General features: G+C 43.1%; 1 protein-coding gene across 6 annotated transcripts in view; it reads right to left on the reverse strand.

Moving 5' to 3' along the window:
* The window catches only part of NHEJ1 (non-homologous end joining factor 1), an 83404-nt gene extending 57676 nt beyond the window's left edge, over window positions 1-25728 (reverse strand). Inside the window, exons 1-6 of one of the 6 annotated variants that reach the window (XM_079782564.1) lie at window positions 25654-25698; window positions 24584-24666; window positions 22850-23026; window positions 22276-22488; window positions 16673-16811; window positions 16006-16064 (exon numbers count right to left, since the gene is read on the reverse strand). In XM_079782564.1, coding sequence (XP_079638690.1) covers window positions 16006-16064; window positions 16673-16811; window positions 22276-22488; window positions 22850-23026 — 588 coding nt within the window. In that variant the 5' untranslated portion in view covers window positions 24584-24666; window positions 25654-25698. Of the gene's footprint in view, window positions 1-16005; window positions 16065-16672; window positions 16812-22275; window positions 22489-22849; window positions 23124-24583; window positions 24667-25653 lie in introns of all 6 variants that reach the window. The other 5 variants (XM_079782563.1, XM_079782560.1, XM_079782559.1 and 2 more) reach the window with 5 other exon arrangements.
* Window positions 25729-26463: the final 735 nt, after the last annotated feature.

The following is a 26463-nucleotide window of genomic DNA, read 5'->3' on the forward strand; positions in this document are numbered from 1 at the left end:
GGTAAGGATAGAGACTGAATGTAAGTATTTAAAAACCTTTATAGCAATCTGACGTTGCCATGACATCCAAACACAGGTTCGGAGGACTCATTTCAATGGCCAGGGTATAAAATGGCTTGAGTATTATTCAACTTGTCACATGTGGCATGTGCTGCATATTAGCTATGCACAGTAAAACCATGTGTTAGATTATTTTGTAAAGCACTGTTCTAGAAGGTTCCATGAGAAACGAAGAGGATAGGTATGGGGGTAGGAGGGCTAGCTCTCCCCTCTTTCCCCTCTGGATACAATAGAGAGTGAATCTGCTCCTGGGATGAGGAAGAGGAAGCTGCCCCCACTAAGGCCCTGGCTGCCGGGGTGAAGAAGAGGGCAGGAGTTGGTGGCCAGGTTATCAGGCAATAACAAACTCAGCATCCAAGCACGCTACTTCCAGCAATGCAAGGAGCTTCCTTTGTTTTGGGAAAACAAGAGCTGCAAGAAGCTTCTCCTTGACACGTTCTTGCCTGGCTTCGGAGAAGCCCAACCACCCCTGACACACAAACAGGACAGTCCTGGCCAATGATAGACAAGCCAGTACCCTGACCACAACCCCTGTTTGCTTTTCCTTTTCCACCACTTCCTCAGTTGGAGGGCCAGTGTGGGGCCATCGGTAGCCACCAGCCTAGGTCACCATTCAAGAACTTCACCCCCAATGACCCAGCACCTATTCTATACAACCCTTCAATGCCCTTTATACAGCCTACTTTCTCTCCCCAATATAGTACTTTTTTTCTGAGACCATGGGGCTTCTGGCCCCTTCCACAGAGTAGTAGGTGAAGCTAAGCCTCCAAGCACCACTCTGACAAACTCCATGGGATGTTCTACCAAACCATGTTGTTTTAACTCTAAAACCAAGAAGATCTGCATCATCCCCCAAGAAGAACAAAATCTGAGGTCTCAAAAATATTTGGATCAAGTATTATTATGTTACCTGAACAGTCACTTGATTATATTAGACCCTCCGCTTTAAGAACCCAGTTATCACCTAACCTATATAAAACAATGTACCTCTTCGTGATGCAGAGGTTGACCAAACTAAACTTCCAAGTAGGTTGCTAGGAGTTTAGGACCAAAGGCCAAAAAAAAACAAAAAACCAACAAACCTAGGAGACTAGCTCTTGGGGTACAAACAGAATAAGAGCGTCAACCTCTACGGACACATGAAAGTGCCTTTTGAGACCAAAGACATCAGGGATTTTCTCCAAGAGTCCTGAGAGGGAGAGCTAGCAAGTCCCACCTCTGACTCTGCTATGAACAATCAAGAGCCTTGGGGACCCGCAAACCTTCCTCTCTTTCTGATTAATCAAGGGAGCTTACTCTTTACCCTCACAGCCCAGGAGCCCACGTTTCTATGAAGACTCATTTGTCCAGTAAGGGAGCAGTGTGGGGGCGGGACTCCCCCCACTCCAGGCCGCCTTCATGCCAAAGGAGGAGGAAACAGAATAAGCAAAATAAAATTCATAAAGTGAAGCAGTAATTATGGTGTGGTCAACAAGAGGCTGTCCTCAGGCCCATCATTATGTGGCTAAATTTAACGCCCTGCGCGGCCAGGGGAGCCGTGCGCCCCGGGCACCGTGTGTCCACACAGACGCCAGCTCCGCCACCTTCACCCGCTCGACAGCCGCCGGGGCTGCCAGAAAGCAGGTCACAATTTTTTTTATAGTCTGTTTACCAAGATGCTGTTTTTACTGCCGAGGTTTCTCTCATTTTATCTCTTTTTCCCTTTTCCCCAAACAGACTGGCCTGTATTTTCTGCACTGTTTTTTTTTTTTCTTTCTTTCTCCCTCTCTCAGTACTATTTTCAGAACTCTAATTTTATATGGTATGTCCCTTTTTTTTTTCCTTTTTTTTTTCTTTTTTTTTTTTTGGTAAATATTTGCCATGACTAAGCCAGGCACATCCAGTTTAAAAGGCTCCGTCCCACAAAACATCGGGTCTTTAATGATATGCATCTCATTAGCTTGTCCCATGAAAGGGGGTATAGAAAAAAAAAAAAAAAGAGCAACTTACAGACTCTCTCACTTTTTATATCTAGCGAGACCTATATTTATATATAAGGACAAGCTGAAAACTGACATTCTAAGCCCCGATACGAGTTAGTACAATGGCTATTTGATTCAGGCTTTTAGGCCTCAGAAGCAGTTTCAGGAGAGAGGGGCTATGGTCTATATAGCACTGCTAGTTGATCCAGGCGGTTCTGACCAGATCAGAAAAGCTAGAACCAATTTCAAACTCTGGGGTATTAGGGCTCTCTCGATTAGGGCTCTCTACATCAAAACTCGGGGATCTCCTCTGACACTAAATTTCATAAAATGAGAAAAGAAAAAGAGGTAAAGGGGTACTTTCTTCACTGGTGGATGAAGTCAAAGAAAGGGAACCTATGAGTTAAGAGAGTGCTGAGAGAGACCCCCTCCACACCTCCCACTCACCATCCAAAGGGCCTCTCCAGCTGGGCAAAGCCCCAACATTGACGGGAGGGTTTCTTACTGCACATGGCAGGTTCAGTGAAAGGGGTTGTATGGTCAAGTCCGCTTATTGCACTGAACAAAAGGCACAGCATCCAATAAATACTCTCTGCTACTTACCTGCAATGCTTTTAAAGCCAGATTAATACTCTAAAATGGAGTTAGAGGCGCCCCAACATTCAGTATTTTTAATAAGAAGTGTTGGGGGAAGCCCTAGCCAGTTTGGCTCAGTGGATAGAGCATCAGCCTATGGACTCAAGGGACCCAGGTTCAATTCTGGTCAAAGGCACATGCCTGGGTTGCAGGCTCGATCCCCAGTAGGGGGGGGTGCAGGAGGCAGCCAATCAATGATTCTCTCTCACCACTGATGTTTCTATTTCCCTCTCCCTTCCTCTCTGAAATCAATAAAAATATACACTGAGTGGCCAGGTTATTATGACCGGTCAGATTATTATGACCACCCCATCAGTACTTCATTGACACTTCCAAAAATACTGAATATTGAAAACTTCCTAAGAAAATACTCTCAAGGTTTTATTATTATTATTATTTGCATAACTAATTCACTTTATTGTACTGATGGGGTGATCATAATAATCTGGCCGGTCATCATAATCTGGCCACTCAGTGTATATATTTAAAAAAAAAGAAGTGTTGGGGGAAGGGCAATGGATACATGGACTGAGAGACCCTGAGTGGCTGCTTAAGCAGCAACTCATGGGGAGTGTATAGGGGTCTGCAGGGGTGACCAAAGGTCCAGAGTCCCTACGTTGGTGTCCATTAGTTAATTTAGGATAATCAGATTCTAGAGGGTTGACTGATGCTAACTAAAATCATAAGAGAGCACTTTTGAAATTAAAATGTCAATTTTACTAGGTGGGGGCTATACCATTCCAGTGACTGATATATCTTCAGCTGATTTTTCCTGGGAAACTGAATAAACAGTGAGAGTGCTACTAGTTAAACACAGAAAAAGGCAAAGAAAAAAAAAAACAGCAAATGACTGTATGGGATAGTTCATATACACTGTGTGGAAAGAGCTACACATTATTAATCCGCGTTCTACTATAGTATTGCTTTGGCACCGTGCTAGATAAATTAATAAAGTGCAACTCATTGGTTTTTCTTTTTTAATTCTATACCATTCTGCTCCTCTATTAGTACATCTCCTCAGATGTCATGAATTAATTGTTTAACCGTTTTTCTCAAATTGCATATAAGAGCCTAGAGGTGTGCAAGACCAAGAGTTGGAAGAAAGGAATGTAGAATAAGAAATGAGGCAGTACTTGGGGCAGAGTCCTCTAGCCATGCACCATTTTCCTATCTTGCAATTAATTTAGGTCTCTATACTGCTCAGAAGTGGGACCCAGTCTTGCCTACTGCCCACATAAAGTTCCATGTGTAGCCATGTAACAAGTGGCAAGGCGATGGGACATGATGGAAGAATACTGGACTGGAAGTTCAGAGCCTTGTGTTCTGGTGCTAAATTCTGAGTCCTGGTGCCAAAATCTACTACCAGTTGTCTACACAAGAGTTCTTTTATCTTTGTGGGCCCTAATTTCCTCATAAGTAAAATGAAGAGGCTTGATGTATTCTTAAATTGATAAACTCCCTTAAAGCTCATAAAATGTGATTGATCTAATCTTCTGTACAAGGTATCGGAGATGTCATGGTTCCCTGCATTAAGGTACTAGCCTAGGCTCTGGATGAGATTTGCAATCTTGTCTCATAAGCAATAACATATTTATAAACAGTTGGGTGAGTTACTTCTATAGATGGCTAATCTCATCCATTTTATATTGATTCTTATTTATCTCATTATCAGAGGTTACCCTAAATTTGGAGCTGGGAACTTCACAAAATGAAATACCAAGATGATCTTCGACTATTCTTTCTTTAAGCCAAGATGTGTTGTCATCCTATTGTCTCAAAGCTCCTCCTCATTCCTAGCTTTACTCACATCAACTCAGAAGGGGTTCTTTGGAGTAAAAGATTCTAAGCGACCATGTACAACATCAGAACTGCTCCGGCTTCAAGCATAAGAGTAGCAGATGCCAAAGAGCTTTTGAAGGATTCCCTCAAACCACCACACCTCAGGGGAGCCTCTCAGATTGTGTAACTGAATAAAACACCCAGTGTGTCTTCCCTTCAGCAGCCACTTACTATACAAAATCCCTCTGAACTCTTAGCTCAAGATTCATCTCTTCCATAAATACCTTACCCAAAGTAGCCTGGTATGAACCCTAGATCCCATCCAAATGAATCTATTTCTTCCTCCTCTCGGATAACATACATTTTATGTATTTAGAATATTCTTTGCATATGTGTAAATTCCAGTGGTCTAATCTCTCTTAAAAGCCCATTTTTCAAGGGCAGAAACCATGTTTTAATTTTTCAGTATCACAAAACATTAACTATCACGGTTTAATATTTTCGCTGGTGCTTAATAAATACTATCCACATAGAACTAAAGCTTCCAAATAGACCAAAGATCTCTCACACAGAATGAAAAAAAATGCTTCCTGAGACTTTGTAGTAATGTTTGCCTTGACAGTTCCCTATGGGAGATAACAAGGATGCCCACAAATCCTACATATTGGACAGCTAGCCCGGCCAGTGAGGCTCACTGGTTGATTTCAGAGAGGAAGGGAAAGGGAGAGAGAGATAGAAACATCAATGATGAGAGAGAATCATTCATTGGCTGGCTCCTGCAAGCCCCCTACTGGGGATCAAGCCCGCAACCCAGACACATGCCCTGGCCAAGAATCGAACTGTGACCTCCTGGCAGCTCAACCACTGAGCAACACCGGCCGGGCTGATCCTCTTTTTAAGTAAGGCAGGCTGAATGCCATTGGAAAGGACTTTATAATTCTGGGATGAAAAAGCTACATCTCCTGGGGAAAGAGGATGGAAATAGGCAGAAATCAAGTCACCTATCTTCAAATACATCCCGTGCCTCCATGCCGTCCACAAACCCTAGAGGAAGTATTAATCCTTCCACTTGCTCTGCTCTGCAGGTCCCTGCTTTCACACTTCCCTTTTCCAGTGGCTCCTCCTGTGCTTTTAAACATATGTGTCTTCCCATCTTAAGAAAGGGTTTTACTTAAGCCCCTTCTAGCTCTTCAGCTAGCTCTCATTTCCTTTCATTGTGAGACTTCTCTGATGAGGGTTCTACATTTGATGTCTCCATGCCTGATCAACTGACCCTTCTTAAACTGCCGCAATCTGCTGAGATTGCCCAGATAGATTACAAATCGCCTAAAGGATTTTTCCTCGGGCAGTCAGGCAGTTACCCTTTCTCTTTGGTCCCTCTCCTACATGTGGCACTGTGAATCGCCCTACTTGGTTGGACAGGAAGAGCATGGGTAAAGACAAATGTGAGTGAATCAGCTGAGTGACTTGAAACCAATTACATAACCCCTAAGCCTCTGCTTCTTTATCTTTCAAGTGAGGATAATGTTACTAATCTCACAGGTTTGTTGTAAGAATTAAAAGTTATAATTTAGCCCTAGCTGATTTGGTTCAGTGGATAGAGCGTCCACCTGCAAACTGAAGGGTCCCAGGTTCCATTCTGGTCAAGGGCACATGCCTGGGTTTTGGGCTGGATCCCCAGCAGGGGGTGTGCAGGAGGCAGCCAATCAATGATTCTCTCTCATCATTGATGTTTCCATCTCTCTCTCCCTCTCCCTTCTTCTCTGAAATTAATAAAAGTATATATATTTTTAAAAAGTTATAATTTAGATAAAGCACCTAGCACTGTGTCTAGCACAAGCACAGTATGTACTTGATAATGGTTACTTCCTCTTTCTTGGCTAATTTACTCCTCTATCCAGGTCCTCATTCTATCTCACTCACATTTCCTTCACTGGCGCCTATGACTCCTTCCAATTATGACTTCCCAAAATCTCATCATTGGACTTTTGTTCTTTTTTCCTTGTTCTTCCCAGCAAAAAATGCATCCATTCTCCAATTCTGTTCCTTTGCATGACTCCTAAATCTATTTCTATAGGTCCTTTTTTTCAACCTAAGCTTCAATCCTATTTTTTAGACTTTCCTGAATTCCCACTCGTATGTCCTATAATCCATTTAAATTCAGTATGTATTGAAAAAGATCTTCATCTTGCCCAGCCGGTGTTGCTCAGTGGTTGAGCATCAACTCATGAACCAAGAGGTAACTAGTTCCATTTCCAGTCAGGGCACATGTCCAGGTTATGTGGGCTGACCTCCAGTAGGGGGCATGCAGGAGGCAGCCGATTGATGTTTCTCATCGATGTTTCTATCTCTCTATCCCTCTCCCTCCTCTCTCTCTAAAAGAAAAAAAAAAATCACTATTACAAATAAAATTGCTGTGAATATTTTAAAAATAAATAAAAAGAAAAAAATTAATAAAAAACATTTTTAAAAAAGATCTTCATCTTATGTTTTCAAATTAACACTAATTATATATAAGCCATCGATTTTTTTTAATAAGCGAAGGCATTATTAAATGGACATAGTGTAACCAATAGAGTTTTGTGAAACCCTTCCTCTACAAGAGAGGAAAAGAAGAAGATTCAACTGTGAATCACAGCAAAATGTCCCAGAGGCATGTGAAGCTTATAGGTTAGGCCTAAAGGGGCTAGATATTTGCCAGAAATAAGGCATCAATCAACACTGCCTCAAACTCAATTCTGAACTAAGTGCATTTCTCAGACTGGAGATTAAAACCACCTGAAAGACTAACAGTAGATTTGGTGAAGCTAAACAACAAAATAGTTTTTTATTTTAGAAGAGCTGGTAACTTCTTTTGAATGAAGTGAGATACACAACTCCCTGGAGCAGTGTCTGTTAAATTGTGCTAGCCTATCTAGGTCTAGATCCAGGGGGATATGTGATTTAGTTTTTCACAGGCTCCCACAAATCTCTATTGTCTTTTGTCTAGCCAGGTACACATATTTATGTTATGTACCTGTCCTCTATAGGCATCTGAGTTTAAACATTTGGTTTTGAGTTTTTTTTTCAGGTAAAAGAATTTATAACATAATAAAGTCCTTCACTATTGAGATTCCCAGAATCAGAAGCCTGTCTTTTTGGAAATGGGTCATTTTACCCATTTGTATTTTCTATATTGATTTCCTTTTCGTTTTCCCTCTGATTTTAAATAAATTTTCTTTTGAAAGTATACGCCCTTATAAAGCTTTGTAAAAGAAAAATAAAGAAAGGGGCCTTTTCACATATTCTTGGGCCCAAGAAAAGAAGTGGTGACCCCTGGCAGCAGGGCTCAGTGGTGACTACAGGAGTCACAGTGAGAAAAACCCCAAAGAGAAGGCAAAATTCAGAAGAAATATAGTTGAGAAACATGTGTAGCCATCCCTTCCTCCCTGGAGATTTTCATTCCAGAGCTCAAATACTGGTGGATTTGTGTTTTAAATAAGGAAAACCATTCCTTTATATGCCCAAGATTAGATTTAATTGAGCCCCACCCATGATTTTTCCCAGCCTGTCAATGGTACCACTATTCTTCAGATCACACAGGCATACCACTGACAGCCTAATCTTCCTGAAAGATTACTTTCATATGTCAATTCTTCAGTCAAGACTTTCAATGGTTTCCCACTATCTACAACAGTAATTAATAACTGTGAGAAGGAAGTGCCCCATCTCCTTCCTAGGAGACGTGCCTCTGTTTGAGAAACACTGCATGTAATGATAGATGTTAACTGGACTGAAATGGGCAAATAAACAAATTCCAGGCAGAAAAATAGCTAAAACACATTTACCTTCAGAATAAAGCACCCATCTTCCAGACCGGCATCTAAGGCCCTCCACAACCTGGCCTCTAGTTATTATCTTGCTAACCCTATTTCCTACTAATTCTCACCCACTCTTGTTTTTACCGTATATACTTTGCCTATGTGCTTTCCACCTAAATTACCTTCCAAATATTTCTCTAGCAAAACTGAAAACAAATCATTACAATCCAGTTCCAGAGCTGTCTTTTACAGGAAGGTTTTTTCAATTGCTCCACTACTGTGGCCCTACTATCACTCATTAAGCACAGTGCGCTCTCTGATGACAGTATTATCAAATTTTCTATGCTCACAGAACCCAGCATGATGCACGTGCACTAGACTGAATTCCAGAAGAATGGATTAACTGCAAGTGTCTCTGGATCAGCGAAGTGACACACACAATGTAGGGAGGACATTCTGATGCCTCTAGAGTTATCCTTCTGTATGATACCCATGTGGATACCGACAAACATGCTCTGAATCCTGTGTCTTCCTCTACATATTGAACAACAGGTGCATGGCAGAGGAGCAATGCTCCCAACTGTGGAAGTAGAGCCCAGAGAGAGGAAAGACTGAGGAAAGAAGAAACTTAACTTACTTTTGGCTCTATTGACTGTTTTTTCCAGGATTTCGTTAAGTTCTTATTCCTCTGGTTTTTGAGATATTTCATTTAACTGGGTCTAGAAAAGAGGTTCTAGGGTCTTTCCATGATAAGAGATTCAAGGTTTATGTTTCATCTCAGAGTTGGGAACTATCTCTCAGTAAACTAAGTTTCAAAGAAACAAGGCAGGTAATAGAATGGCAATCTAACAGTGGCCCTCTCCTTAGGCTACCCATCTATTTACCATAGGACTGTCTGAGCCTCAGGCTACCAACAGATGATATGTTGATGGTCTATTCATAAGATAGGGAAACTAAAAAGGAATGGGAAGATAGGATTCCTTCATCCACTCAACAAATATTTCTTGATTGCCCACTATGCAGAGACACTGTTCTAGGCACTTTGGATGGATCGGTGCACAAAACATACACCCTTATCCTTGGTGAGCTTGCACATTCTAGCAGGGAGGAGGAGACAGACCATACACAATAAGCAAGTAAGTGGATGTTATGGTATTATGTTGGAAAATAAGGGCTATGGAAAAAATAAAAAGTTGAGAATGGCAAAGTAAAATGGGAGTGCCAGTGCAGAGGGGCAGGCATGTGGCTCACAATTTTAAATAGGATAGTCAGTGTAAACTCCATTGAGAAGGTGATATTTGAACAAAGACATTATTGTAGTCCATGTAGATACATCCACGGATTTTTTTTTTAACACACCTCCCCTTAAGAATGGAGCTTAATTACCCTCCCCTTGAGTATAGCCTGGATTTAGTGACTCATTTCTAATAAGAGAATACAGCAAGATAGTGATGGGATGTCACTTCTAAGATTGGGTTATAACATGACTACAGCTTCCACTGTGATCTTGACCTTGGTCTTAGTCTTGGTCTCTCAGGGATTCTTCTGGAGGAAGCCAGGGATATTCATGTGAGTAGCCCTACGGAGAGGCCATGTGGCAAGGAAATGGCACCTCCTGCCAACAGCCACATGGGAGAGCTTGGAATCGAATTCTCCAGCCCATGACAATGCCTGCATTCCCATCCAAAATCTTGAGTGTAACTTCATGAGAGACCAGGAACTGGAATCGCCCAGCTAAGCTGCTTCCAGATTCCTGACCCTCACACACTGTATGAGATATTAAATGTTTGCTGTTTTAAGCCACTAGACTAGTTTTGGAACAATTTGTCATAGAACAATAGATAATTAATACAGACATAAAGGAAGTGAGGGAGTTGGCCACACAAATATCTGAAGAAAGAGCATGCCAGGCAGAGGGAACAGGCAGCATAAAGGTCTAAAGCCAGGTCATGTTCAGAGTGTTAGAAAAACATGAAGAGGCCAGTGTGCCTGCAGTATGTTAGTGAGGGAGAAAGTAGTAGGAGATGAGGTCAGAAAGGTAATGAGGTCCAGATCATGCAGGGTTTTGTAGGCCATCGGGAGGTCTTGGTTTTACCATGTAAGTGAGGAGAGGAGCATGATGTGATTTATGTTTTAATAAGATCATTTTGTTGGCCAGCAGCAGGGATACCAGTAAAGAGGCTATTGCAAAAATGCAGGGAAAAAACGACAGTGGCTCTGACCAGAGTGGCAGAGGTAGGTACAGGTGGCTGTGAATGGTAGGATAGCATACCTATGCTTGGAAGAAGGAGAGTGGGCTGAGGAAAGGAAAAATTGTCATGGAAAACTCACAAAAGCGATGATGCCTGAGCAGAGTTGGGGAAGTTAAATAGGAGTTTGTCGTGGGGACAAGAGCGAAGAGAATACAGAGCAAATGGGTCCAGAGATGTATGCACAGGAAGCTGTCAATACTTCAGGATAGTGAACTTGGGGGTACTATGGGCAAGTGACTGAGGATCAGGCTGAAGAGGTCAGCAGGACCGAATCATGAATAATGTTGTGTGACATGCAAGAAATTTTGAACTTGATCCTAAAGACTATTGAGAACCACTACAGGACTTTCAGCAAGAGAGTGACATAATCAGGTTTTGTTTCAAGGAGATCACTCTGACACAACTGCAAGTTCAACTGGAGGGGAGCAGTACTGACTGGGAGAAAAGTTAGGAGGCTGTTGCATGGTCAAACCAAAAATGGAACAGGGCATGGTGAATCTAAGGTCATGGGAGCAAGAATATAGAAAAACAGCAGATTCAAAAGACAGCTAACAGGTTGGGCTTTGGAAGCAAGGACAAACAGAAAAGTACATAACTCCCATTTTTTCTACATTTCTAGCTAGACAACTGAGTGGATAATGGTACAATTCCCCAAGATAAGGTATATAGGAAGAGAAATAGGTTTGAGGAAGTCTAGTATTAATTTGGACATGTTGCATGTAGGACATCCCGGTGGAAATGTCAAGCATGCAGGAAGAAATATGGCTTGAAACACAGTGGAGATAGAAACCTGGTGCGCAGTGGTGCACCATGAGAGTTAAAACTAGGATCTGGATGACATAACTCAGAAAGAGAGTGAAGGGAAAAAAGAAAGAAAAGAAAAAAAGAAAGAGAGTGAAGGGTGAGAGGACCAAGGGCACAAATTCTAGGCAACACTAACATTTAAGGGGCAGGTAAAGAATGACAAGCCAGTCCCCCAAAACCAAGTAGAAGCTGCCTGTGAGTGAACCTAACAGGATAACAATTTTCAAGTTAGAGAACGCCCCATCTTCAATGGGTGTCTTTGATATAATCTTCCTAAGAGCAGCAATGAATAAATTCATTGCAATGAGTAGCTTCATTGCTTGAAAGATCTACTCTAGAATCAGGCTGCAACCAGACAGCGGATGAAGATAGTAACTAAAACTAGACAGGACGCAAAGGCCATGGCTACATTTAGGATGCTGAGTCAAATTAATGTTAACTGTAGTTATATAACTAAAACTCTATAGTAGAAGTTGGTTAAAGTATTATACTGAACAGATTAAGTCTCACAGAATGCAGCAATAGAAGTGATGGCTCTGCTGAATACTCTCCTCTGAAGAGAGAGAAGAGAATTGCAAAATGTCTATCTCTGTGAAGGCTCCTCTCCCTAAGAAAGCCGACTTCATGCAACTGCCCAGGTTTTGGTGTCAAGGGCTGATTCCTAGCCAGGGGTTGCCAGCTGCAGAGGGCGGGGCTCTATTTTGGGCTGCCTGTCCCTGAGCCTGGCCAAGTCTGGTTTGAGCAGCATGCAGCCCCAGTGACTCACACACCCATGCAAACCGCCTGTGGCTCAGTGGCCTGGCCTCGGAATGCCAGCCTTAGGCCAGCTCCCTCCTCACCCCATTACACTGGGATAAATAAATAAAGAGCCCCGCCAGCAGCCGCACAGGCTGATGGCAACCAGATGGAGAGAGAAAGGCATGGACAGGGCCAGGGGAAGGAACTCCCTCCAGTGGACTAGACTGAGAGTGGGCTGTGACAGCCCAATCATTCTAAAGTTCCCCTTTTACATAGTTCCTACTGTCATGCAATAATAGTCCCCAATTCCTTGATTCATCTTCTACTGCTAAAGGTGACTTTCAACCCTTAGTCCTAGGAAATGTCCTATATGGGGCTCTTGCCCTCTCTTAGAATCAAGCCAGCAGCCACTCCACCTAGGTGACTTGTATCAACATTGCCAGTATTCCCCCTCTAGTTAGGCCACCATCAACTGGCCCCCCTTGGGCTCCCTGGAAATGAGAGATCAGAGGCTCTTGGGGGAAAAAAGGACTAAATATGGAGAAATAACCCCTGTTCAATCCTTAAATATTTTTCCTGGTCTTAGTATCCTAGAAACCTCCCTGTCCTACTGCCCCTTGCCCTATCTCTATGGCCTCTTATCCAGCAATAGTCGCAACGAGAACTAGGGAAAACAGACCCCAGGCACTGACCGCATGGCCCTCTGACATCAGTCCTGGCCTCCCTGCACCTTCATCCCGAGGTCTCTGTCCCTGGTTTGTTTATCTTCCTATGTTGCTTATTTTGATGGCACATCCTTTTAGCTCAGTCTTGAATGACCCCTTGACCCTTCTGTGTCCTGTTTGTAGGACCCCAGGCAAGCAGAGTAACTGAAAAGATGCAGCGGCCATCAGAGATTCTGCAGTCCCATTAGGAAACCTTTCAGCTCTAGCAGCGATGCAGGACATTCAGTGATCCCAGAGGTCACAAGAATTCCACATTATCTTAGCCCTAACTCTCCTCTAATTGGTATGTACAACCAAAGTAGCAAAACAAAATAGGGGTAATCCTAGACAAGAAATGTAGGAGGTCCCAAACATACAGCTATAGTTTTATGTCCTTAGGCAAGGCACTTAACCTCTCAGAGGCTCAATTTCTTTCTTTCTTTCTTTTTAAATATATTTTTATTGATTTCAGAGAGGAAGAGAGAGGGGGAGAGATAGATAGAAACATCAATGATGAGAGAGAATCATTGATCGGCTGCCCCCTGCACACCCCCTGCTGGGGATCGAGCCCTCAACCTGGGCATGTGCCCTTGACTGGAATCAAACCTGGGACCCTTGAGTCTATAGGCTGATGCTCTATCCACTGTCAGAGGCTCAATTTCTTAATCTATGAAATGGAAAGCTACAGCTACCTGTCTCTCAGAGCATTTGCAGATATAATAAAATTCTACAAGTCTATGAGGTTTGGATGATATCCACCCAAAGCCTAAAGGACCAGTATTCTTGAAGTGGTTGGTTCCAAAACACCGAGATCCTTCCTTGGACTTGCACCTGGATTCTACATGCTTTCTTTTGTGGTTTGTGTGCGTGTGTACGTGTGTGCGTGTGTGTGTTATTCTCACTCGAGGATATGTATGGGGGTTTTTCTTTGTTTTGTTTTGTTTTTTCAAATTGATTTTGAGAGAGAGAGAAAATTTAATCGGTTGCCTCCTGCATGTGCCCCGACCGGGGATCAAGTCTGAAACCTAGACATGTGCCCTGACTGGCAATTGAACCCGCAACCTTTTGGTGTATGGGATGACACTCGATCTAACCAACTGAGCCTCCCAGCCAGGGCTCTATATGCTTTCACATTCAGGTCTGTAGGTTTCTACCCACTCTAACAGCATGGAAGAGATGAGCCTCCAATTTTACCAAGGTACCGCAGTAGCAGGGATGAAGTATTATCTTTAAAAGCAGAGTCCTAGCCCTAGCTGGTTTGGCTCAGTGGATACAGTGTTGGCCTGTGGACTGAAGGGTCCCGGTTTTAATTCGGGTCAAAGGCACATGCCCGGGTTGCGGACTCGATCCCCAATAGGGGACATGCAGGAGGCAGCCGATCAATGATTCTCTCTCATCATTGATGTTTCTATCTCTCTTTCCCTCTCTGAAATCAATAAAAATATATTTAAATAAATAAATAAACAAACAAATAAATAAGTAAATAAAAGGAGAGTCCTGAAAGGTCTCCTAAAGAGGTTGAAGCTGACACTTAAAAAATTAATAGATGCCCTGACTGGTTTGGCTCAGTGGATAGAGCATCAGCCTGCGGACTGAAGGGTCCCAGATTCAATTCCAGTCAAGGACATGTACCTTGGTTGCGGGCACATCCCCAGTAGGGGGTGTGCAGGAGGCAGCTGATCAATGTCTCTCTTTCACTGATGTTTCTAACTCTCTATCCCTCTCCCTTCCTCTCTGTAAAAAAGCAATAAAATATATTTTTTTTAAATCAATAGAAATTTACAAGGTAGTTAAGTCCAGGGCATTGGGCATTCAGACAAAGGGAATAACATGTATGGGGATATAAAGTTAGAGAAAAAGCACCTTTGGTGATTAAAAGTCATTCTATATGACTGAAGCATAAAGTACATAAAGAAAAATGTCAAGAAACCAAGCTGGACAGTGTTGTAGGCACTAGGAACCCCTCTGCTGAGCTAAGAGTAAGCTTTGCATTGTTTAACTAAGGGCCTGATGTACGAACCTTGTTCTCTCCAGCCTATGTTAACCTAATCCCCAAACTTATAGATAAGGGAAGCTAACTGACAGAAAATGGCCTAGGAAATCTCCCTCTACTATAAGTCTAGGTTTAATGGTCTCTCTTTCCCCATAAAGACTTGAAACCTTTTCTGCTTCAGGACTTAACAATATATGCTTTCCTTCTCCAGAGTTACAATTGCTTCAATAGATGGACTTAGCACTCAACTCGCATTTTTTTGTCCTTAGTGTTAAGACCCCAAGCATTATGAAGTTATTGCTCAGTCAACGCACAGAGGCAGAACAGGAAGTCCCACCTCAAGAGCACCTGCTTTATGCTTAGCTCTGTGAAAAGCACTAATCTGGGGTTCAAAAGAAGTTTGAGTGACAGCCCCTACTCACAAGGAGTTTACAAATTCGCTTAGAAGACAAGATAGAAAGATGAATAATTTATATATAACATAGTATTATAATAGCATTATTTACTTACATAAGAAAGTACCAACTTGAGTAACATATACAATTAGAAAACAGGGCAATAATACTAAGGTACTAACCGTACAACCAACAAGTCTCAGAAGAGTTAGAGAAGAAGATCAATATTGACTGGGATTATCAAAGGTCACTATTAATAATACTCCCCCTGTTTAGCATTTAACAGATGTTTCTTTTGGCCAAGCTCAATCCTTAGAAGGGAAACCTAGGCAGGAGCTTCTGACAGGCCACAATTATCTACTCCCCATTCATTCCTTTGCCAGTCCCCTTGTATAAACACTGTGATTTTCCACAGCCTACTGTGCCCACAAGACAGTCCCCAAATGGTAGCCCTGTGCTTTCCATCTTCCTCTACTTTGGGATGTTAAAGGGGCCTCAACAAGTAATAATAACTACCCCTCCCCCCATACTGATCCTCAGTCCAGAATTGTGATCAGATCTCAACAAGCAAAGATTTAGCAACTGGGCAACCAAGCTTTCCAAGGTTAGAAAATTCCAAATGAAATACCTAGGTACTTTAAGAGAGATGTTTTATGAATGTTAATCGGCCCACTTTGCCTTTTACATTCTTTCCTCTTCTTTCCCCCATCTTCCCCATGAACATCTCAAGCTTTATCAGACTTTCTGTAGGCAACTTTTTCAAAGAAAGGGCTTTCCAACCATGCAAGCAACCTAACACCCAAACACAAGTCACCACTTGGGCACCTGGAAAAAGGAAGTAAAGCCAAGTTGCACAGGACAAAGGAAATAACAAATGCTCTACCTCTACCATAAATTGTTCCAAGAAAGAATTTTCTTCAAATGGTTCTGTCTTCAACCGATCTGTAATAAGAAGGGATACAGAAAAGAAATGTGAGTCTTAGGACAAGCTTCCTACCTGTGAGATGGAAAGGAAACAGAGCCCAAAACTTCTTCTTGGGAAAGAGCACCAAGATGTGATACCCAGACTCACCTAGTCCCGTGGGAGAAGGGATGAGAGGGTGTGGGCAAACAGGAGGAGGAGCGGGTGACTAGCAACAAGCAACAGGTTCGGTGGCAGCATGTGCTCCAGGAGTTTTTCCCAACATGAAGACAAAGGTCAAACTGAATTTTCATTCTGAAGTTGGAGCTATGCAACTTCCTAAAGTCCCAAGTTCATGTTGCCCTCGTACAATTTTGTATAGCTGCTGGCCCTTATCCAAAGTCTCTCCTTGCCAATGCCTAGGGCATGTCTGGACTCAGTCACAGCTTCTATTGGCCAGTTGGGTGCCAGCCAGGTGTTCCAGGCAGAGAGAGGTGTCACCAACCATCAAGTCTCCAGTTTTGGTCAGAACCTAGCACCCACCCTCGGGGAAGCTTTCTCTAATGCAAATAAAGTCCCCTCCTTTTCAGAGGCACCTTTGATTATCCGTACCATTTCCCATTCAATATCTCAAAGAATGTCCTCTCACCTCGGCTCAGTGTAGCCCCGCTCTCCTGGTAGTCCTGGATCTCTAGATCTTTCATACGAAGCAATGTTGCCAGCTCCCTCACTTGGCACTGCAATGCCAGACTCGTGCCCATCAGAGGACGAATCAAATGCTGGGAGACCTTTCATGGAAGAGATAGCAATTAGCCAAGAGATACATATAAAATACTCCCTGATACTGCATTAGGAACTTGAAAAAAATACTGAAGAATAAATATTTTTCACAGGAACTTATAGTGTCATAGGCAAGCAATCCATTTACATGAATGTATACACAAATATAATAATTAAATAAGTATATTAAAGAAGTTCAAGGATTTTCTTGGAGTCACAGACAAAAAAGATGGGAAGAATAAAGAATACTCATGAGCCGGCTGGTGTTGCTCAGTGGTTGAGCATCGACCCATGAACCGAGAGCTCCCTCATTTGATTGCCCATCAGGGCACATGACTGGGTTGCGGGCTCGATCCCCAGCAGGGAGGCGGCTGATTGATGTTTCTTTCTATATATCCCTCTCCCTATATCTCTCTCTAAAAATCAATAAAAACTTTTTTTTAAAAAAGAATACTCATGAATAGCTACCTAGAAGTGTGATTTCAAGAGAAGGATGTGGTGCAGCAATTTTTAGCAGAGACTGAGGCACAAAAGCAGAAGAACCAACTAACCTTCAAGAAAGTAATTGTGGCTACAACAGAGTACGCTAGCTGGAGTATAAAAGGAGACAAAAATCACAGAAAGTAGAGAGACTTCAAAGTCAAATTTGATCCAGACACTAATGAAGAGCCATTTCAGGGCTGATGATAGCCCAGAATGAGCCCAGAGTTTCAATCTGTTTCCACCAATGCCACAAAGTCTAAGGCCATTGTAATAGAAGCAAGACAGTCACTAAGAGACCAGCCTAGGAGGAAATAAACCACCAGCACACCTTGGTCTTAATAAGAGGCAAGAAGGTCGCAAGCACAGCCATACTGCAGTGCAGCTAGGATGATGTTCTCATGTGATAATGTACAGCAATACAAAATTATCATTTAATTCGCCTATGCAAAGTGTCCATTAGCCTTTGAAAGATGAAAGCCTTAGCCAAAGAAAATAACTAAAATCAATAATCTATTTGTGGCTCGAGGATGTTATCAGAGTTTCTTTCCCTTCCCCCAAGGAGATGAGCTGAAGGAGGCACTAAGAAATGCCCTAGACCAGAGGTCAGCAAACATTTTCTGTAAGGGCCAGAGAGTCAATATTTTCGGTTCTGCGGCCCATAAGTCCCTGTCGCAATACTCAACTCTGCTTTGGTAGCATGAAAGGAGCCACAGACAACATGTAATAAATGAGGGTGGCTGGGTTCCAACAAAACTTTACAAAAATAGGCAGCAAGCCAGAGTTGGCCTGCTGGCCATAGTGTACCAACCCCAGCCCTCGATCTAAAACAGAGAACTTTTAGACAAGATACCCTACACAGGCTTGAAGTGAGGAAACGGTCTGGGAGTGTCCTATAAGATGTGCAAGCCATGCCCTAGCTGGTTTGGCCCAGTGGATAGAGCGTCAGCCTGCAGACTGAAGGGTCCCAGGTTTGATTCCGGTCAAGGCCACATGCCTGGGTTGTGGTCTCAATCCCTAGTAGGGGGTGTGCAGGAGGCAGCCAATCAATGATTCTCTCTCATCATTGATGTTTCTATCTCTCTCTCCCCCTCCTTTCCTCTCTGAAATCAATAAAAATATTTTTTTAAATGTGCAAGCCAGACTTATTTCAGTCAGGATGAGAAGTCTGAACTCTGCAGATTTTTGTGTTTTTGTTTTCCATTAATTTTCTAATAAAACGTCCTACTAAAAACTCCAATTGTATTGTGGTTCAACTGGAGAGAAAAGGACTTTTTCCACATTTCTCTCATTGGAGAGTGGGGGAGTGTTAGGTGTTAGGTGTTAGTGCCAGCAGCTTTTGTACCAGCATTAGGACCCAAAAAATGCTGGGGCACTGGCACAAAGTGAAAGGCCAGAAATCAAGTCCAGTTATAGATACCAGTCACTTCTTTCCATCACACAGCACATCCCAACTGGTGCTGTCTGCCAGTTCAGATCCTTAGTGTAAACTTAAGCTTCCAGGAAGTACTGTTCAGAATGTGGCAGTTATGCTTAGGGGAAATTTATCTGCATTAGACCCAACCCTCTTTCCTAGGAATTGTTTTTGGTAACTTTGGTTCTGTTCAAGATAGATCAGGAAGAAAACAGGTGAATAGTTGTATGAAAGCAAGTCAATATTTGGTGGGTTGAACTGACTGCACTTGCTACCCAGCCAGTGTGGCTCAGCAGTTGAGCGTCAATCCATGAACCAATAGGTCAGGGCACAAGCCTGGGTTGCCGGCTCGATCCCCAGTTGGGGGCGTGCAGGAGGCAGCAGATCAATGTTTCTCTCTCATCAATGTTTCCATCTCTCTATCCCTCTCCCTTCCTCTCTCTCTAAAAAATCAACAAAAATATATTTAATAGAAAGTAATTGCACAAGCAGCATCACCAGCCATTTGGTGACAGCCTTCAAATAACAGGAACTCGCCGAAACCGGTTTGGCTCAGTGGATAGAGCATCAGCCTGTGGACTGAAGGGTCCCAGGTTCGATTCCGGTCAAGGGCACATACCTTGGTTGCGGGCACATCCCCAGTAGGAGGTGTGCAGGAGGCAGCTGATCGATGTTTCTCTCTCATTGATGTTTCTAACTCTCTATCCCTCTCCCTTCCTCTCTGTAAAAAAAAATCAATAAAATATATTTTTAATAAATAAATAAATAAAATAACAGAAACTCCTAAAGTTAATTAACCAGCCTCCCTCCACCTTAATAGCAATTTGTTTAAGTATTAGTAAGGATAACAACATGAAACATGATGAGAAACAGGTTTTAATCATTGCCATGTCTAATTAAACATGGTAATGCTATACCAGGAAACTAAAATGATCTATTGGACTCCAGGGTCTATATAGCAAGGGGCGGGGGAGCTTTTTATCAGTAAATATTTTAACTTCTAAAATATTTCATAGGCTTGAGTTACATCACTCTGAATCATTGGGGTATAACTCACTTCAAAGTTAGATGAACACTAACTTAGATCAGTTAATCAGAACAAGGCATTGCGGCTGAAGGAATGGATTTCAAAGCAAATCCACAGACACTACAAGGAAAAATCTTGAAATGCTTTTGGAGGGCAGGGGCACACCCATCCCACCCCCTTCGTTTACAGACAGCAATACAGGAAGAGATGCAGTTCAACAAGTTAGTGCAACAAATACCTACTGTGTGCCTAATATGTGCTCTGACCCCACGAGGCCTATGCCCTCAAAGAGCACAAGAGTTGAGGAGGTCAGGAAGTGTGTGGATACAGAAGCAGGAGTTGGCAATCTTCTCCAGAGGGAAAGCTGTTTATAATTTCCCACAATGTCTTCAGATTTCTCATAGAAATGTTCACAAGTCATAGGCAGGAGAGCAGAATGGCAGTTATCAATCTCAAGATGAGTCGTATCAGGTTTGGATATAGTGAAAAGGGTTACAGACTTGGAATTAGGAGACCTCGGTTCTAGTTCTGGCTCTGGGATTACTAGATGTAAAAATGGCTTAATCCCAAGTACTCTCATGGTCCCAATCCTTTCTAAAAAAGAAAAATTATGAAGTTGGAGTGTTTTCCCTCACAGGTCCACTATAATGCTAAGGATAAGTAACATTCCATATGTCCTCTTATTTAATCCTCATAACTCCATAGTAAGGTTGTGACTGGTATCTCCACTTTACAGATAAAGAAACCGAGACTCATAAGAATTCAGTAATTTATCCTAGATCATATAAGTAATGAAAGTGACAGGGCTGAGTTACAAATTCAGGTCTGCTGGTTCCAAAGCCTGTGGTCTTTGCTCTTTCTAACACACACACACACACACACACACACACACACACACACACACACACACCAAAAACAAAAAACAAAAACTTTGCATGTTTGTCGTAGGAATTATAAAATGGCCAAAGAGGTGACAAATCTGAAAGTCAAAATATGGAATACCAAGAATTACATTAGAAAAACATATATAAACAACAAAAAGAATTACATTAGATACTAGAAAGAATACAGAGTGGAAAGGAGGAGAAGGTAAGAGAAGTTGGCCAGAGTGGAAATAGGCTCAGAGTTGAAAAACAGAGACCTGAAGCTTTATATATTCCATAATATCCTGCAGAGACCTAAGAACTATTAAATTATTAATGTGAATACACTATGTTGTAGAGAGGAAACAGGTACTCTCCTACTTCCCTGCCCCCAGGCCTACCTATAATACCCTGCCTGACTAAATGTATTGTGATGAGTGATTTCTAAGTTCTACACAACTAAGTGAAAAAAGCAAGGTACTGAACTGTGTAAAGAGTGTGCTGTCATTTGTGAAAACACATACATATACCCAGATAATATTTGATTGTGTGTACATATACATACATACATATACTGTATATGTACCTATATATAGCTTTCTTTAAGAATTCACAAGAGCCCTAGCTGGTTTGGCTCAGTGGATAGAGTGTCAGCCTGCAGACTGAAGGGTCCCAGGTTCAATTCTGGCCAAGGGCATATGCCCAGGTTGCAGGCTCAATCCCCAGTGGGGGATGTGCAGGAGGCAGCAAATCAATGATTCTCTCTCTCATCATGTTTCTATCTCTCCCTCCCTCTCTCTTTCTCTCTGAAATCAATAAAGATACATTTTTTTAAAAAAAGAATTCACAAGAAGCTGATATCAGTAGTTGCTTTAGAGAAGGAAAATGAGAGACTTGGAAAGGGCGTAGAAAGAAGACCTATTTTTTTTTCCACTGTATACCCTTAAATGTCTGAAATGTTTGTCCTTTCATGAATTACTCATTCAAAAAAATTTAAAGCTATCACAAGAATGAGTAACAAACAAAAATTATGACTGTGTGACCTCACAGACACACACATGAACTTGAAATAGTATCCACCTACGTCCTTGCCAGTGTCCACTGGCTCTAACTTTTTCCCTATAAAGTTTCCTCAGGTCCTGGGATTTCCCTGGGATGGCATTCTTCTTCTTGTAAAAATAATTATTTTATTTTACATTAAAACATAACCACTAATCAATTGTTCAATACTCACTTCTCCCACAGCCAACCAAGACTCAATTCACTCTGAAAACTATTGCCTCTTATTGAAGCTCCCCAATTAGAGGAACTGGCCTAGAATAGTTTTTTCTTTACGTATTTTCAATTGTAATATCATTATTCTTTTAAAAGAAAAAAAATGTTAGAGTTCATCAGCCCCCAAGGAGAACTGCCTCCCCAACCTCACTATTCTGAGTTTCTAGGGCTGTGTGGTGCAAAATGAGATTAACCATCGTTTGGGCTTCTCAAATGTTTTGGTCCCGGAACAAGCATTATTGAGGGAACAATGCCCCCTGGTGTTCCTTAGAACAAGTTACAGGAGTTTTAAACAAAATAGGTAAATTCTGTATATAAAACAGGATGGAAAATGTCACAAGAAATTCAATTAAAATCATTCAAAAAAGCAACTAGCAGTCCCCTCCCCTACCCCGTGTTTGAGTTTCACTTACCAAGGAAGGGCTAGCCAGGATGCAGTGGAAAGTCCAATAGAAGGGGAGACCAGAGAGCTCACTCCGCACCTGTAACATCAGTGCCCCCGCCACACGCTCACAGGAGAAGGTAGCTTTTCCAGGACAAACAATGTCCCTCAACAGTGGGCGAAGCAGATCATCCAAATGACAGAGAAAAGCCTCAGGGGGGGCAGTCAGGCGCTTGTTCAGCTCCTAAAAAGGTAGCGGGAGTTGTACAGAGTGAGGGTGCTAAGAGGAAACTGACTCCTTCGTAAGTAACCGCAAAGGAAAACTCTGGTTAACATGAAGACAGAGGCATGAGAAGAGAGATCAACTGGCCTACTTCACAATCCTGCCTTGTACTGTATGCAGCACATAAACTAATACGGAGACCATGTGGAAAGACCCCAGGGCTATCGGCAGAAGCACAGGACATTAATTGGAATTATCTCAACCTGACTCAACCTTCCTTGACAACTGAAAGGCTAGCAAGCTGGTTGATGTGAATGTCCCTGGCCATCAGTAGGAAATAAATTATACCCATTACCACAGCAGTACTTCTCTTCACACTTACCTTGGCTCGCTGGCTGACCACACTTGCATCCACCTGTTCATGCCACACCTCTTGAAGATCTGAAACCAACAAGGCATAGCCCTGCTTGGTGATATAAGCCTTAGCCAAGAGGGAGTTTTCGGCAAGCTGTAGCCGTGCCCATGGCTGCATCAATAGGCCTTGCTCCAGTTCTTCCATCTGCAGGAAAGTCTTAATTAGCAGTGTCCCGGGGTATCATAGGCCTGAGAAGACCAGCAGAAAGCTCAATATCAAATAAGTCTCATGAAATTCCTCCCTAATAAAACAGAAAACATGCGTTTATATTCTACCCCACTCATCACCCCCATCTTCCCCAACCCCAGTATATAACCAACTGAGCACCAATCTTAGTACCTCTTTGCCACTAAAAATCTATTTAGAATTTTGAGGAATTTTTTTTTCCATATTAAGTTCTTAGAGGGCATAAAATATCTCTTTCTGCTATAGTGTTTAAACCTCAGCATATTGGTATTAGTATTTTTGCTTTCTAATAATATAACTTAATGTGGAAACCTAAACCATTCTTGTTGCATATTTATCACATTCCTAAGAAATATGTCAATGTTATCTTTTCCCAAAACTTCTAGAAGAGAAGGAACAGTTCTTGTCTCAGAAAACAGCATAAATCATAAGTGTCATCAGAGGAAATTCAAATTATTTGATCATTATCTAAAAACAAAACTCTGGAAGCTCTCAGAATATATATATATTCACTAAACAGAAATACATATTCTATAAATATATACAATATGACAAATATAATAGATGATATGTATAAAATATAAATATATATTCCCTAAGACAGATTCTTAATCTAGAATCTATGCATGTGAATCCTCTGTAATTGCTTGCGAAATTTGTGCATACATGCATATACTCATTTGGGGAGAAGAAGTCCACAGCTATTGACAAATTCTCAAAGGAATCAATGACACACAAATAAAAAGCGAACAAACACTGTGTCCAGAGCAAACAGGAAAGCCCAAATCCCATTTCAAGAAGAACCTGAAAGACTAAGACGTCATGAATACAAGACAGAGTACATCACAGAGTTAGAGATGATGAACACCCACTTCACTCATCCCCCACATCCCCACCCTAAGGCACTGCCATCAATGACACCATGCCCTACTACACATCCCGGAACAACTGAAAAGCAACTTTTCTACTTCAACAACTCAATCTGTAGCCTTCACCTAGTAGATATTCATTAACTATGGCTCCTTGACAAGAAGTTTTATTTTTCTTGTGGGTTAGAAAAAGGGGAAGTGTTAAAATTTCCTTTATTGTTTCAGTATATAAATACAAAGTGAAGTGGGGGGGGGCACTTTCAGAATATAAAGAAAATTCCTTGGGTTTCATTAACAAAGTTAACATGGTTTGCTCCAGTCATTTCCTTCTCAGTCAAAGCCAATATTCTTCCACCCACAACCTAGTTTTTTAAACACAGCCTTGTAACATAACTTAATTTCTACAGTGGGTAGACAAGTGAAATATTGTCACTTTCATTTGCAGCAGCCTCAAATTTTGTTTGTTGAATGGTACATCAGTCACATTTCCTGCCGTGCTGCTCCTCCCGGGAAGAAAAGATCTTGGAATGATTAAGCTAATCCTCACTGTACCAGAACTCATTGACAAAGGTGGAAGACACAGTGAAGTCGCCAAACCCTTCTCTCCCTTTGTGGCACTACCTAGAGAGTGTACTGTCTGACTCACCAAAATTGGGTTATCCTGGCCGGTCACTTCAGAAAGCCCAGAAGTTCAGGAACATCCAACTGTGGAGCTTTTGGGTAGTTGTTCTGTTTTGGAGGTAGGGGAGGAGTTTAAAGCGTGGCCAGGGTCAACCCATAAAAAGGTCTGAGATATTTAGCGCCACCCCCGGCCACCAGCGTCCTGTTGGGTCTGAGGCTCTCTATCCCACCTTTTTCTTCTTTTCTTCAAGCTCGCCTTTAACCCTCACGTTAACCAGATTTGCCCGTTTATTAATTTTTAATATATTTTTATTGATTTCAGAGAGGAAGAGAGAGGGAGAGATAAACATCAATAATGATAAAGAATCATTCATCAGCTGTCTCCTACATGCCCCCCCCAACTGGAGATCCAGTAGCAACCCGACATGTGCCCTGATAGAATCCAACCCTGACCTCCTGGTTCATAGGTCCAAGCTCAACCACTGAGCCACGGGGCACACCCGTTTATTATTCCTGAACGAAGTGAGGGTGCACCGAGGGCCAACAGCAAGGTGACGTCACCGGGGAAGGCGGATCTGCACCAAGCCCCGCCCCTCGGCCTGCAGTTCGGCGCAGTTCCCTCGCCACCCAGCAGAGGGCAGCAAGGCCCCGGCGACTCTGGGGCTGGGCCACGCCCCGCTCCTGTGGGAGGGACGAACCCTCGCTCCCGCGACTGCAGCCCCAGCCCAGGAGCCGCGCCCGGCGCCCTCGCTAGAAGGGCCTCCGCCGTCCGCCTTAGCAGATCTACAGCTTCGGCTGCACTGGGGCGCGGCTCGGGACCCCTCAGGGGAGAACAAAGCCAACCACCCGCTGCTTTGTCGCACAAAGCGGCCCGCCGAGGAGTTGCCTCACCGACCCCGCCTCGCGGCCGGGAGCCGGGCTGTGCGCGCGCGGCCCCGAGGCCCCGCCCACCCCGGGAGGTCGGGCCGGGAACGTGGGCCGCGCGCGGGTCCCTCCTGGGACAAAGCGCCCGTGGCCGCGGCAGCGCGCAGGGTCGGGGTAGCCCCGCGCCGCTCGGCCCGGCTCAGGTCCCTATTCGAGCACGACCCCACCTACCGTGAGCGGCTGCAACAGCTCCCACCCTCCGCCGCCCATGCAAACCGAAAGGCCTAGACTAGAGCCATTCCCGGAGAGGCGGGGCCTTAGGGACAGGGCGGAGCCCGGGGCCGACGTGGGCGGGACCTCTGGGCCCTCGGAGCGGATAGAAGGAGCGCTTAGACCTGGAGGTCCACCTTGGCCAGCTGGAGAGAGAGGCAGGGCGGCCCGCTGGTAGAGAGGTGGAGGGGGAGCGGGGCTGGCCCAGTGGAAAGAATGTCAGTGGTTGAGCGTCCACCTATGAACCAAGAGGTCACCGTTGGAGTCTGGTCAGGGCACATGCCCGGGTTGCAGACCCCATCCCCATTAAGGGGTGTGCAGGTGGCAGCCGATCAATGATTCTCTCTCATTTTTTTGTTTGTTAGTTTTTTAATGCCCTGTGAGGTGCAGGGGAGGAGTCCTGTATTTGGACTTGTCAATAAATGTCACTTCCCTTGCCTCCCCTACATTGCCATAATTAGGCTTCATCACCACTGAGAAGCTGGAAATCCCTCAAATCATCTTGTACTTTGTACAACTTACGTTTTTTCTCGAGCTGGATACCTGAGCTGAAAAATTCTTCTGGTGCATTTTCCACAACCCCAAATCTTCCTCTTTCTGAGGCCAGTTTCAGTGCTGCCTCTTTCAATAAAGCCTTCCCCATTATCCCAAGTCAGAATTAATTGCTTCCTCCTCTTTGCTCCCATAGCATTGTTTTAATCTTCGATACAGACTGCCTTCTGCTTTGGATTTTAGTTAATAATTACATAAGTCTTTTAAAACCATAAGTGG

This window comes from Cnephaeus nilssonii (genome assembly GCF_951640355.1).
Source record: "Cnephaeus nilssonii genome assembly, chromosome: 10".
NCBI classification, from domain to species: domain Eukaryota; kingdom Metazoa; phylum Chordata; class Mammalia; order Chiroptera; family Vespertilionidae; genus Cnephaeus; species Cnephaeus nilssonii.